Genomic DNA, 13947 nt, shown 5'->3' with positions numbered 1-13947 from the left:
CTACATATCTGCTCCTCTACCTCCCGCTGGCTGTTGGGAGGCCTATAGTAAACCCCCAACATCGTGACTGCACCCTTCCTATTCCTGAGCTCCACCCATATTGCCTCGCTGCATGACCCCTCTGAGGTGTCCTCCCACAGTACAGCTGTGATATTCTCCTTAACCAGTATTGCAACTCCCCCACCCCTTTTACATCCCCCTCTATCCTGCCTGAAGGTTCTAAAGCCTGGAACATTTAGCTGCCAATCCTGCCCTTCCCTCAACCAAGTCTCTGTAATAGCAACAACATCATATTGCCAAGTACTAATCCAAGCTCTAAGTTCATCTGCCTTACCTGTTATACTTCTCGCATTGAAACAAATGCACTTCAGACCACCAGTCCCGCTGTGCTCAGCAACAACTCCCTGCCTGTTCTTCCTCTTAGTCCTACTGGCCTTATTTACTATGTCCTCCTCATTTATTTCACTAACTGTCCTACTGCTCTGGTTCCCACCCCCCTGCCACACTCGTTTAAACCCTCCCGAGTGACGCTAGCAAACCTTGCAGCCAGGATATTAGTGCCCCTCCAGTTTAGATGCAACCCGTCCTTCTTGTACAGGTCCCATCTGTCCCTGAAGAGAGCCCAATGGTCCAGATATCTGAAACCCTCCCTTCTACACCAGCTGCTCAGCCACGTGTTTAGCTGCACTATCTTCCTATTTCTACCCTCACTGGCACGTGGCACAGGGAGTAATCCAGAGATTACAACCCTAGAGGTCCTGTCTTTTAACTTACTACCGACCTCCCTAAACTCCCCCTGCAAGACCTCATCACTCTTCCTGCATATGTCATTGGTACCGATGTGTACCACAGCGACTGGCTGTTCACCCTCCCCCTTCAGAATGCCCCCTGTCCGTTCAGAGACATCCTTGACCCTGGCACCAGAGAGACAACATACCATTCTGGAGTCTCTTTCAAGTCCACAGAACCGCCTATCTGTGCCCCTGAATATAGAGTCCCCTATAACTATTGCTCTTCTGCGCTTTGTCCCTCCCTGAACAACAGTGCCAGCCATGGTGCCACTGCTCTGGCTGCTGCTGTTTTCCCCTGATAGGCCATCCCCCCAACAGTATCCAAAACGGTATACTTGTTAGAGAGGGGAATAGCCACAGGGGATTCCTGCACTGACTGCCTGCCCCTTCTAGTGGTCACCCATCTATCTGCCTGCACCTTGGGTGTAACCACTTCTCTAAAACTCGTGTCTATGACGCTTTCCACCACCTGCATGCTCCTAAGTGCATCCAGTTGCCGCTCCAACTGATCCATGCGGTCTGTGAGGAGCTGCAACTGGGTACACTTCCTGCAGACGTAGTCCTCCGGAATGCTGGAAGCATCACGGACCTTCCACATCTCACAGGTGAAGCACTTCACCCCTCTAACTGTCATTTCTAGCACTAATTAGTTAATTAATATAAAATAAATACTTATGAAGTCCTTACTAAATTATGATACACTTAACTATATGGTCCCTCGTACTAGATTTTTACAATAAATACTAAATGCTAACTAAATACAGTAATCTCCTCCCTCTGGTTTAGTTACTCTACTTATTAATTAGTATTTTAATCAATTTTTATCAATGTTTTATTTTCAAATTCAGTACAAATTCCCTACCAGCCAATCAGGTCACAGCTTTCCTGTGACGTCACTTTTTCATTTTTTTTCCCCACCCGAGGTAACTTACTGGTCTGGAACTCCGCTCTCTGAGTCTGCTCCGAGAATCCCCGAGGTAAGTTTTTTTATACTTACCGCTCTGGAACTCCACCCTCCGAGTCTGCTCCGAGAATCCCCGAGGTACGTTTTTTATACTTCCCGCTCTGGAACTCCGCCCTCCGAAAACATTGGTTCCAAAAACATTTTTGTTGGCATCCCCCAAATGTCCAAATGTTTATGGCCAGTCAAATTTAGATTTTCTTGCTGGATAAATACACACCTAGGACCAGCAGGGGAACACTAACTAAACATGACCCTAAAAGGATTAATAGATCAAATCAAAAGGGAAAAAAGGGAAAACAACCTCTACAAATCCTGTGTGGAAAGAAGCGAAGAAGTTCACTGGGATATATAGGGGCAACGAGAGATGTGGGAAAAGCATAGCTAGAAATGCAAAGCATAACAGTAAGAAATTCTTTCAGCTTTTTAACAGTTTGAACACAATTTGATTTTGGTTAAAGGGGTTTATAGGACAGTTTACTCATAGCTGTACCATTACCTGTTGATACAAATAGATCATCTAAATCCTCAGAATCATGGCTCGAGTGCCTTCGGCCCAATCCAACAGAATAACTTCTCTGCCACTTGGCTCCTGAGCAAAAGCCCCGAGTCTGGTTGAATTTAGCTCCTTGACCAAACCAAAAGAGATTTCCATGATTCATAGTACATAGGAATGCTGCTGTATTTAGTTATTATATGTAAAATTGTTATAGAATATTTCTAGTAGTGACCATTTTTGTTAGGTGTACAGAAAGCTACATAGCTATACTGAAATGTTTGTGATTATACAAAAAGGTTTGAGCTGAAACTTGAACCATAAATTTAATTCAGAAAACTTGCGCAATTTTGCGTACAATTTGCAGCCAGATTTCTGATTGCGTCCAAAGCACAAGATCTACCTTTGTTTCTCTATTTCTCTTCTGCCTTTAAAAGCCTACTTAAAGGCTTGCCACTCATTCCTTGCTAAGTGCCTTGGGACATTTTTCAATATCAAAAGTGCTATGCAGTATCAGCCTTAGCTCACAATTCTCTTGGTGTTCTGGCCAACTTTTATCTTTCAATCAATGACACTAAAGCAGATAATCTGATCATTTATGTATTGCTGTTTTTGGGACCTTGCTGTGCACAAATTGGCTACCACATTTCCTAGTTTATAACAGTGACAATTTAAAAGTATTTAATTGACTGTAAAGTACTTTGTGATGTGCTGGGGTTACAAAATGAGCTAAATAAATGCAAGTGATTTTCTTTTTTAAAAAACATAAAAACAAGCTCTTATTACTCAATAATAAAAAACATGGAATATTTCCAAATTTACATCAGTATGTATTTGTCCTCTGCAGATGATGGAGATGGCTAAAGTTATAAGCTATTTGCATTAGTCTTCTGGAAGAGATCCATGGTGTCTTATACATCTAAAATTATTTTATTACCCAATTAGTAATAATTTACCTGTTGGCTCAAAAGCTACATTCAATCTTTCCTTTTTTCTTGGATTAAATGTGTTTTAAGCAGCAATATGTTCAGGAAAAAGCACCTTTAAATTTGCCAAATGTATACACAAGGCAACAACCTGAATTGCAATACGCATCAATTGAGTTGTCACAATGGTCGAAATGATGGACAACTTATCTCTTTCCCTAAACAAAGAAGTTTGTCAAAAAAAAACTTTATATGAAGACAGTTCTCTTTTTGGACAAACTTTGCCTTGTGTAGTCAGTGGAACCATAGGCCAAGATTTTCTGGCCTCTTTATTTGTGATACATCTTTATTAGAGCAGGACTTCTGCCCATCATGTAGAGGCACTCCTGACCCCAGCTCAACATCCAGGAGAAAGGCTTCTCAGCTTCTGGGCAGCCTTGCTGAAATGGATGCTTCAGAAATTTGAATCCTTCCTTTTGGAATCTGCTTGGCAATGCTCTTCTTGTGAGCAATCGTACAGATCATGCAGAATGAGAAAAATAGGTGTCCTGCTGGTTGAACGCTGAATGAAAGGTTGAAGACTTACAGGGCATCATTTGTGTCCAGTGTTCAAATGATGGCTATGCTGGAAAATATTGTGAGAGATCTTATAATCCTCATTTGTACATTCTGTGCATATTGCACCTGCCGACACATGCACCGCCAGGCCCAGGTACTGGGAAATGGGAGGGAAGTGAACACATGACAGAGCATGTCCCAGAGCACTAATCTGCCCTTGCCTAACTTGGATCCCTGAAAAAATGGGTAGGGGAAGGGGGTTGTGGGCTACATTCTTTGTACTATTTCCTGGTTATATAATACTTTAAAATATATTTTGACATGTGATGACCAATATTTTTGGTCCAAGAGTATGAAAAAAATCATTGGTACATTTCCATTACCTGTGTTTCGCACTTCCACATACGATGGTAAAGATTTCTGTGTGGCAGCATTTATTGGGATTATAGTTGTGTACATGGACATGCTGTTACATGCTCTGCTAGTCTGGATGGTTTTCAGGCGATATCTTCTAGAAGTTCCTCCAGAAAATGAGAACACAGATTGTTTAGTTCAATTTTCAAACTGATGCCTAATACTTTCAATTCAGTCTATCCTACTATACAGTTCAATTAGAATCTAACATGAAATCAGAGTTTCTGGGATAGATTCTACTCTTAATGCAAAATTGCATAATTCAACATTTTTAATAATTAAATGTTTAAATACTAAATTGCTCCTTTGCTGTGCTATTTCCATTGCTAAGTTCAAAACACTAGAGCATTCAAATATTTTACATGATTTAAAAATGATCAGGAGTAGGCTGTACGGGCAGTATTTTCTCTCTTTATACTTGATTGTAAAGGATCATCTCAGCACAGTGCATAGAAGAAAATCAGGCAGGGAGGGTCGCATACCATAACAGAGCCGGTTCAATATTCCGCCCACTAACGTCAGAACCAAATTTTACTTAAGAACGCAAGAAGGTAGAGATGACAGACCTCTCAGTCCTACTCTCAACCAGATATTTAATTAGTTCTGTTTTGAAGGCCTTATTATAGCATCAAATGCTTCAGCTGAGAATCTGTACTATGTATCCACTACTCTACGGGGAAAAGAATTTTTCATCATTTGTCTTGTATTTGGGTCTTTCAAGGTGAAAATTAAGTAATCATTAGAAAATTGCTAAATATAATATGCACTCATTTTTACAAAACAAAGTTCAAGAAATGGATTTACCATATTCAATTTCACTCTCTTTCTCAGCCATATTTTCAAAGTCTCTGATGACTGATTGTGCAGTCAACTGATGGAGGATCGCGTCCCATGGATTTTCAGTAATTTGTGTTGACTCCTGTTGAGCGGGTGCATGGTAGAGGGAGGAAAGGTTAGCTATTACCTCCCAAGTGACTGACTTCCCACAGATCAAGCCATGAATCACTGATTTACACTGCATTATGGGTGTGTCATTCACTTCAGTTAAACCCAGGTCCTCTGAAGTCGCAGGTGAGAAAAGATTCTCGGGATCGAAAAAAGTGTCCCACTCTGGGGTGGGCACTTGGAACAGTAAGGTGTCTGTGGAAAAAGATGATCAGAAATAAACTCAGAAATCAAAAGTCCATACAGTTTATGTAAATCAAGCTAAACTGGTTTGGTCCTCACTGAAACTTTCTGCTAACTTGATTAGTATTAGGCGCTCCTGTTAGGTCAAGCTATTATAATATGTCATTGTCTATTGCTAAGTTTATGAATATTCTTGTGTTTCCTGATGTTTTTTTCCTGCTATTTCTCCCTTCACTTTATCCTTTTCCTAAAGGCATAGGGAGAGATTTCCCAGGGACAGGCAGCATGCAGGCTGCTCCATGTGCAGTCCATGTGGCACTATTCATTGATATCAGTTGAGTCTAATATTGTCCTCACCCAACATACTTCCTCATACATAAACTTCCAATAGGGGTCACTGGATACCATACAAAAGCAGAAGGCTTGGCTGATTATTTCTCCCTTCCCTAACCTATCTCAGAGCAACTTCACTAAATGCGGTTCTGATGAAAGATCACTGACCTGAAACGTTAACTCTGCCTCTCTCTCCACAGATGCTGCCAGACCTGCTGAGTATTTCCAGCATTTCTTGTTTCTATTTCAGATTTCCAGCATCTGCAGTATTTTGCTTAAATTCATTAAATGCTATATGCACCCAAGATCATTCAGGAATTTAATCCGGAGCCATCTGACCTTAGGAATCCACGCAACAGCTACACAGAGTCCATAATCAAAATGTTATGGACAAATTGTGCACTTAACATTCCCCCTAACTAATTACCCCAGAGATGTGACCGGAGATCACCACTTGATCGGTTGTGAGCATTTTGGAGGTTTTGTGAAGAACTTGCTAACTCTTCAAGACAGTAGTAAAACTACTTCAGCATTTGAACGAGTCTATCAGATTCTTAGACGTTTCATTAAAAAGATGGATTATCTTTGATAGCTTACTGGAATCAGTAAGGTTCCTCCCTGAAAAACTGTCAGCTTGAAATTGTTGGGATTCACAACCAATATCATTTATTCTTCCCCCGACAGACCAATTCAGAGACCGGTCCGTAGAAACTTTCTCCAATGCCTTGCGCAGATGACGCATGTCTAGTTGACCATTTGGTGAAGAAAAGCTCCGGCCAGACAGGGCTGCTTGTGCTATCACTTTTCTTTTTCTTCTTGCCTCTTCTGAAGAAGGGTCAACTCCAACAGTGTTCTGAAAATGAAAGAGTTTTTTTCTCACTGTGACAGTTAAATATGACCAGTTAAATGATTGCTTGGTTTCTCAAAACAGCATAAGACATAAATGAACTGGTGATATTACTTCCACAGTTAATCTATCACACAGTATGGTGTTAGATAGATATTCTGAAGGTTTGGACAAGCGTGGGCAGAAACTATCTTCAGGAGATTAAATGGGTTGGGTAGAGGTCATGTTAAAGCATGTTTTTACATGGTCTGGTGAAGGACTGAAGAACTGAGTAACTTTTTCCTCAACCCATACTTTCTTACATTCTTAGCATCATATTTGTTTGTGATGGCTCTAATTTTTGAATATCTGAAACCTTGGGCTGAATTTTGCCAGCCCCTTGATGCGTGGGTCACAGCAGGGTGGGGTCAGTAAAATTCTGCAGGGGAAGAGGCCCACCTCGACCCGTGCTGTCGAAAATGACCCACCGAATATTACCTGTGGCGGGAGGACCTCAGTGCGGCCCTCCCGCCGCCTGGCGGTGGGCCCTTCATCTGAATATTCACTGCAGGTGGCGGCCGTCCCATGCCAATTTTACGACCACCATTCGTCCTTCGCGCACCCTCGGAACTCCGTACGGAGGCGAGAACCTGGTGGGGAGGGGGGAGGAATAAAATTTTCAGGGCAGGAGGGTTGGGGGAGCGGGGAAAAACACTTTATTAGATGTGGGGATGGTGGGAAGGGGCTGAAGGGCAAAAGTTAGAAGGTTGGAGGGGAAAGTTCGAGTGGGGAGAAAAGGCAAGTGTTGGTCATATCGGGCACTGAAATGACCATGGGGGTGAGGGGGGGCGAGGGGGGGTGTGGGAAAGGGCCTCCATATCTTTGTTATCTGTTAATTAAAAATTCCAAATACTTTCCTTTAAAAATTAAAATTACATCTAAAGGCTTAAAGCTCTTTAAAAATAGCACCAGCGCCTGCGTGGTGTCGCCGGACACTGATGCCGGGGACACAGCGGCCACCCCCTCTATGTCATCGGGGCGGCCGCTCCACCTCCTCTATTTAAATCAGCCCGAGCGTAATATTAGGAGGGCTGTGTGGCGGCCCTTCCATATTGGAAGGCCGCTGAGTTCAAAGCGCAATTAAATTCCAGCCCCCATGTGCGAGTCAATCAGAAAGACAGGAATCTTACAGCTCCCTTCATCAATGGGCTCCTTTGGAAAACATAACCTTATCTTTAAGCCCAGAAAATAGGGCTTAACAAACAGGCTTCTAATGTGTACTTGGCCTTTCGCAAGCTCTGATGCACACCATTCGACCTACAATTCCTGTGACCTAAATTTCTGTATATGGAAAATAGTAAGTTGCTTTGATTTCCGCCAGGAAGAGGTAGTGAACGTAAGGTTTTGATGGTCAATTAATCTTACTTCAAGTTAGATGTAGACCCCCTAACTAGGCATATCCATCTTCATGTCCTCTCTAAAATATCGATCTAACTTGCAATTTTCTCAGAAAGATGTTTCCTCATCCTTAAAAAGTACAGCAGCTTCTAATGCGCGGATGTACTGAATACTATAGCCTGATTCATGGTAGAGTGAAACAAATTAGGTATATCAGCCTTAAAGTTCTTTTCATTCATTACTTGGGCTCACTCTTATTAGAAGTCACTGGATGTTGAATGGCTACACCATCACTGAATCCCCCACCACCAATTTCCTGCGGGTTACCATTGTCTAGAGACTTAACTGGACCAGTCATATTAATACAGCCATATAACTATCTACAAGAGCAGGTCAGAGGCTGGGAATTCTGTGGCGAGTAACACCTCAGAGCCTGTCCACCATCTACAAGGCACGAATCAGGATTGTGATGGAATAGGCTTCACTTGCCTGATTGAGTGCTGTTGGAGCAGCACTCAAGATGCTCGGCACCATCCAGGACAAAACCAGCCATTTGACTGGCACCCATCCACCAACTTAAATATTCACTCTCTCCACCACCAGCACAGCATTGCTGCATTGTGCACCATCTAAAGGCTGCACTGCAGCAACCTGCCAAACCGCCTCTGACCGCACCTTCCAAACCTGTGACCTCTACCACCTAGAAGAACAAGGGCATCAGACACATGGAGACACCACTACCTGCAAGTTCCCCTCTAAGTCACACACCAGCCTGAGTCAAAATCCTGGAACTCCCTCCCTAACAGCACTGTTGGTGTACCTACACCCCAAGGACTGCAGTGGTTCAAGAAGGCAGCTCATCATCACCTTCTCAAGAGCTATTAGGTTTGGGCAATCAATGCTGCCTTTGCTAGTGATGCTCACATTCATGAACAAATGAAAAAAGGATACTGGGATGGACTTTACAAACTCACCACCAAAAATGGTGGTCCGCTCATGCGGACCATACATCACGGAGCCGCTGTGATATTCAGTGTGGCGGCTCATTTAAATGGCCGGGGCGGACCACCCCCCCGACCTGATGATGTGGCAGGGCAGGCTGTCCTTCCCCAGTAATGGCGTCAGGTGCCACTGCACAAGCGCTGACATCATTTTGAAAGGGCTTCGAGCCCTACATTGTCATTTAGAATTTAATGGGATATTTGTTATAAAAAATTAAATTACTTGATCCTGACCCTCTCCCACCTCCCCGATAACTATAGAATTAAGTATCTGCCCTCACCCCCCAGAAAATATGTACCTGGTGCACCTGACCTTTCTCCCCACAAAGTTCACAAACTTTAATCTTTCCCCCTTCCCGCCATCCCCTACACCAATCAAATCACGCTGATACTGCTCCCCCACTCTGGTATAGAGAAACTTACCTGCTCCCCTATCCCCACCAGCGTCCCGCCTCAGACCTCCAGACAGAGATGTGAAGGCACGGGAGTGCCGGCCACCAGCATCAATATCGAAAGCGGGGTGGACAAGTCATTAATTCATTTACTTGCATTTTTTTTTTTAATATGTAGACTTTGGTCCCACCACCAAGCAGCCGGGGGCTGCTACGAGGCCTTGCTACCGCCGGCAATATCAGACCGGGCCTTTCTTGCATCGAGGCACGTGGTGGGCCTCTGCCAGAGGCATTTTCCAGCACCTCCCCCCACCCTGTCCCGGCCCCCCAATGTTGGGGGGAGCCGGTAAAATCTAGCCCACTGAATGTAGGAGAATTGACTGAATAGCCTTGGTAAACTGAGCAGAAGCTGGAATTCAAAGACTCAGACTTCATCTCATTGTTGAACTTAAAGCAGTTTCATTGTTACTTAGATTAAGGAGACCATTCTTCTTCCTCTATTAATATTAATTTATATTCCAGGCAATTTACTTACTTCATTAACTGATTCAAAATTAGATCCTGCTTTTTTTGGCCATTCCCAACGTGGTAAACTTTTCTGTCTGTGATGTCCAATGTTTTCTAAACCATGAGGGAGGGATGATATTTCCCTGTCAATATCCAGAGGCTCTATAGAGTCACTACTATTTGAGCCACGGGTAGGTGTGTTTTGGTCCCGAATTCCTTTCTCACTGCTGATGGAACAATGTGTCAACTTATACTGCTCCTGGATATATGAGGAATGAGAGATACGCTTCCGTAAGTCATTGAATGGCTCAGTCTCTGAATCTGAAATTCCAAAAATAAATATATATATAAAATATATAAGAATGACCTCTAGCTTAACTTTGTGAAATGTGTCATAATTTTTTTTAAAACAGTTCTTTAGATAATGACACTATAACTATGGTAACTCTAAGGGTTAAATATTTCCTTTATATTTGGCATGCATTTTACATTTGGAAATGCAGAAAGCAACTGTGCATATTACTCTTTTTTTGGCCTTGTTGTCAACCAGCACTAGAGTTGGGAAACAAACTCATGAAGAGGGTATCTAATGACTATCATCCCTGGTGATGTAAGTTTAGAACTAAGGACGCAAGAGGGCACTGGCAAGCAAGAACCTGGTTTAAAGTGTGAATACTTCAACGCCAGGAGCATCCGGAATAAGGTGGGTGAGCTTGCAGCATGGGTTGGTACCTGGGATCTCGATGTAGTGGCCATTTCGGAGACATGGGTAGAGCAGGGGCAGGAATGGATGTTGCAGGTTCCGGGATTTAGATGTTTCAGTAAGAACAGAGAAGATGGTAAAAGAGGGGGGTGGGTGTGGCATTGTTAATCAAGGAGAGTATTACAGCGACAGAAAGGACATTTGAGGACTCGTCTACTGAGGTAGTATGGGCCGAGGTTAGAAACAGGAGAGGTGAGGTCACCCTGTTGGGAGTCTTTTATAGACCTCCGAATAGTTCCAGAGATGTAGAGGAAAGGATAGCGAAGATGATTCTCGACAGGGGCGAGAGTAACAGGGTAGTTGTTATGGGGGACTTTAACTTTCCAAATATTGACTGGAAATACAATAGTTCGAGTACTTTAGATGGGTCAGTTTTTGTCCAGTGTGTGCAGAAGGGTTTTCTGACACAGTATGTAGACAGGCCAACCAGGGGCGATGCCACATTGGATTTGGTACTGGGTAATGAACCCGGCCAGGTGTTAGATTTAGATGTAGGTGAGCACTTTGGTGATAGTGATCACAATTCGGTTAGGTTTACCTTAGCGATGGGCAGGGACAGGTATATACCGCAGGGCAAGAATTATAGCTGGGGGAAAGGAAATTATGATGCGATTAGGCAAGATTTAGGATGCGTAGGGGAAGGAAACTGCAGGAGATGGGAACAATCGATATGTGAAGCTTATTCAAGGAGCAGCTACTGCGTGTCCTCGATAAGTATGTACCTGTCAGGCAGGGAGGAAGTTGTCGAGCGAGGGAGCCGTGGTTTACTAAAGAAGTTGAAGCGCTTGTCAAGAGGAAGAAGAAGGCTTATGTTAGGATGAGACGTGAAGGTACAGTTAGGGCGCTTGAGAGTTACAAGCTAGCCAGGAAGGATCTAAAGGGAGAGCTAAGAAGAGCAAGGAGAGGACACGAGAAGTCATTGGCGGATAGGATCAGGGAAAACCCTAAGGCTTTCTATAGGTATATCAGGAATAAAAGAATGACTAGAGTTAGATTAGGGCCAATCAAGGATAGTAGTGGGAAGTTGTGTGTGGAATCAGAGGAGATAGGGGAAGCGTTAAATGAATATTTTGCGTCAGTATTTACAGTAGAGATAGAAAATGTTGTCGAGGAGAATACTGAGATTCAGGCTACTAGGCTAGATGGGATTGAGCTTCACTAGGAGGAGGTGTTAGCAATTTTGGAAAGTGTGAAAATAGATAAGTCCCCTGGGCCAGATGGGATTTATCCTAGGATTCTCTGGGAAGCGAGGGAGGAGATTGCAGAGCCTTTGTCCTTGATCTTTATGTCGTCATTGTCAACAGGAATAGTGCCGGAAGACTGGAGGATAGCAAATGTTGTCCCCTTGTTCAAGAAGGGGAGTAGAGACAGCCCTGGTAATTATAGACCTGTGAGCCTTACTTCAGTTGTGGGTAAAATGTTGGAAAAGGTTATAAGAGACAGGATTTATAATCATCTAGAAAAGAATAAGTTCATTAGCGATAGTCAGCACGGTTTTGTGAAGGGTAGGTTTGTGCCTCACAAACCTGATTGAGTTTTTCGAGAAGGTGACCAAACAGGTGGTTGAGGGTAAAGCAGTAGATGTGGTGTATATGGATTTCAGTAAGGCGTTTGATAAGGTTCCCCACGGTAGGCTATTGCAGAAAATATGGAAGTATGGGGTTGAAGGTGATTTAGAGCTTTGGATCAGAAATTGGCTAGCTGAAAGAAGACAGAGGGTGGTGATTGATGGCAAATGTTCATCCTGGAGTTTAGTTACTAGTGGTGTACCGCAAGGATCTGTTTTGGGGCCACTGCTGTTTGTCATTTTTATAAATGACCTGGAAGAGGGTGTAGAAGGGTGGGTTAGTAAATTTGCGGATGACACGAAGGTCGGTGGAGTTGTGGATAGTGCCGAAGGATGTTGTAGGGTACAGAGGGACATAGATAGGCTGCAGAGCTGGGCTGAGAGATGGCAAATGGAGTTTAATGTGGAAAACTGTGAGGTGATTCACTTTGGAAGGAGTAACAGGAATGCAGAGTACTGGGCTAATGGGAAGATTCTTGGTAGTGTCGATGAACAGAGAGATCTTGGTGTCCAGGTGCATAAATCCCTGAAGGTTGCTACCCAGGTTAATAGGGCTATTAAGAAGGCATATGGTGTGTTAGCTTTTATTAGTAGGGGGATCGAGTTTCGGAGCCACGAGGTCATGCTGCAGCTGTACAAAACTCTGGTGAGACCGCACCTGGAGTATTGCGTGCAGTTCTGGTCACCGCATTATAGGAAGGATGTGGAAGCTTTGGAAAGGGTGCAGAGGAGATTTACTAGGATGTTGCCTGGTATGGAGGGAAGGTCTTACGAGGAAAGGCTGAGGGACTTGAGGTTGTTTTCGTTGGAGAGAAGGAGGAGGAGAGGTGACTTAATAGAGACATATAAGATAATCAGAGGGTTAGATAGGGTGGATAGTGAGAGTCTTTTTCCTCGGATGGTGATGGCAAACATGAGGGGACATAGCTTTAAGTTGAGGGGTGATAGATATAGGACAGATGTCAGAGGTAGTTTCTTTACTCAGAGAGTAGTAGGGGCGTGGAACGCCCTGCCTGCAACAGTAGTAGACTCGCCAACTTTAAGGGCATTTAAGTGGTCATTGGATAGACATATGGATGAAAATGGAATAGTGTAGGTCAGATGGTTTCACAGGTCGGTGCAACACCGAGGGCCGAAGGACCTGTACTGCGCTGTAATATTCTAATTCTAATTCTAATTCTAAAGTCAATCCTTAGTGGCAGAGTTGGCAATCTGATACCTGAAGCAGGGAGACCAGCAATACTCGAGTAATACAAGGCAGTGTTGATGATTGACCAGCTAAATCTGGCTGACTAATGAAATCTGGAGTGATGGACCTGACACCGGGGACTAGGATTCTTCCCCTTGATCCTGGATAACCCCAAACCTGGTAGGATGATTGTGGCTAGACAAACAAAAGAATGCTTAACAGTACTCTGTATTGTTAAAGTTGCGCTGCTTAAGTTGAATTAACTCCGTCCCCCTCTGCACACTTGGGGGTTCCAAAGCCTTAGACACAGGTTGGCTTATCTAAGGTCTTTGGACTTAACTTCTACTTTGGTAAGTTGTATTTTTATCGCGACGAAGAGAAAGTATGCACCCTGTATTATTCAAACAGATGTTCTACATGCATAGATTCCTCAGTAACTTGGTTCACAGGCTTAAAAATGGCAATGGTTTCCATACATGTTGGACATCCAGCTTGACACCAGAAGATTAAAATGCCATTGCCATGGTTAAATTACATTGTTAGTTTTAATAATAATTTTATGTCTACTTAAGACTGAAACACTACAACAAATATTTCACTGTCGACGTATTGAATAGATTTTAATAGTATGCATGAATCAAAAACACTCAAACAAAAAAAAAAACTTCCAACTGGTTGATTTACTCCTTCAGAGATC

At 43.3% G+C, this 13947-nt stretch overlaps 1 protein-coding gene across 1 annotated transcript in view; it reads right to left on the bottom strand.

The window, feature by feature from the left end:
* vwa5b2 (von Willebrand factor A domain containing 5B2) overlaps positions 1–13947 on the bottom strand; it is a 79800-nt gene that overhangs the window by 15482 nt on the left and 50371 nt on the right. Inside the window, exons 13-18 of the mRNA XM_068041504.1 lie at positions 9760–10052; positions 8699–8701; positions 6205–6460; positions 4951–5286; positions 4116–4253; positions 2252–2380 (exon numbers count right to left, since the gene is read on the bottom strand). Coding sequence (XP_067897605.1) covers positions 2252–2380; positions 4116–4253; positions 4951–5286; positions 6205–6460; positions 8699–8701; positions 9760–10052 — 1155 coding nt within the window. The remainder of the gene's footprint in view (positions 1–2251; positions 2381–4115; positions 4254–4950; positions 5287–6204; positions 6461–8698; positions 8702–9759; positions 10053–13947) is intronic.

Source organism: Heterodontus francisci, chromosome 11 (genome assembly GCF_036365525.1).
Source record: "Heterodontus francisci isolate sHetFra1 chromosome 11, sHetFra1.hap1, whole genome shotgun sequence".
Classification (NCBI taxonomy): Eukaryota; Metazoa; Chordata; class Chondrichthyes; order Heterodontiformes; family Heterodontidae; genus Heterodontus; species Heterodontus francisci.
This window is presented reverse-complemented; position numbering and strand designations above follow the sequence as displayed.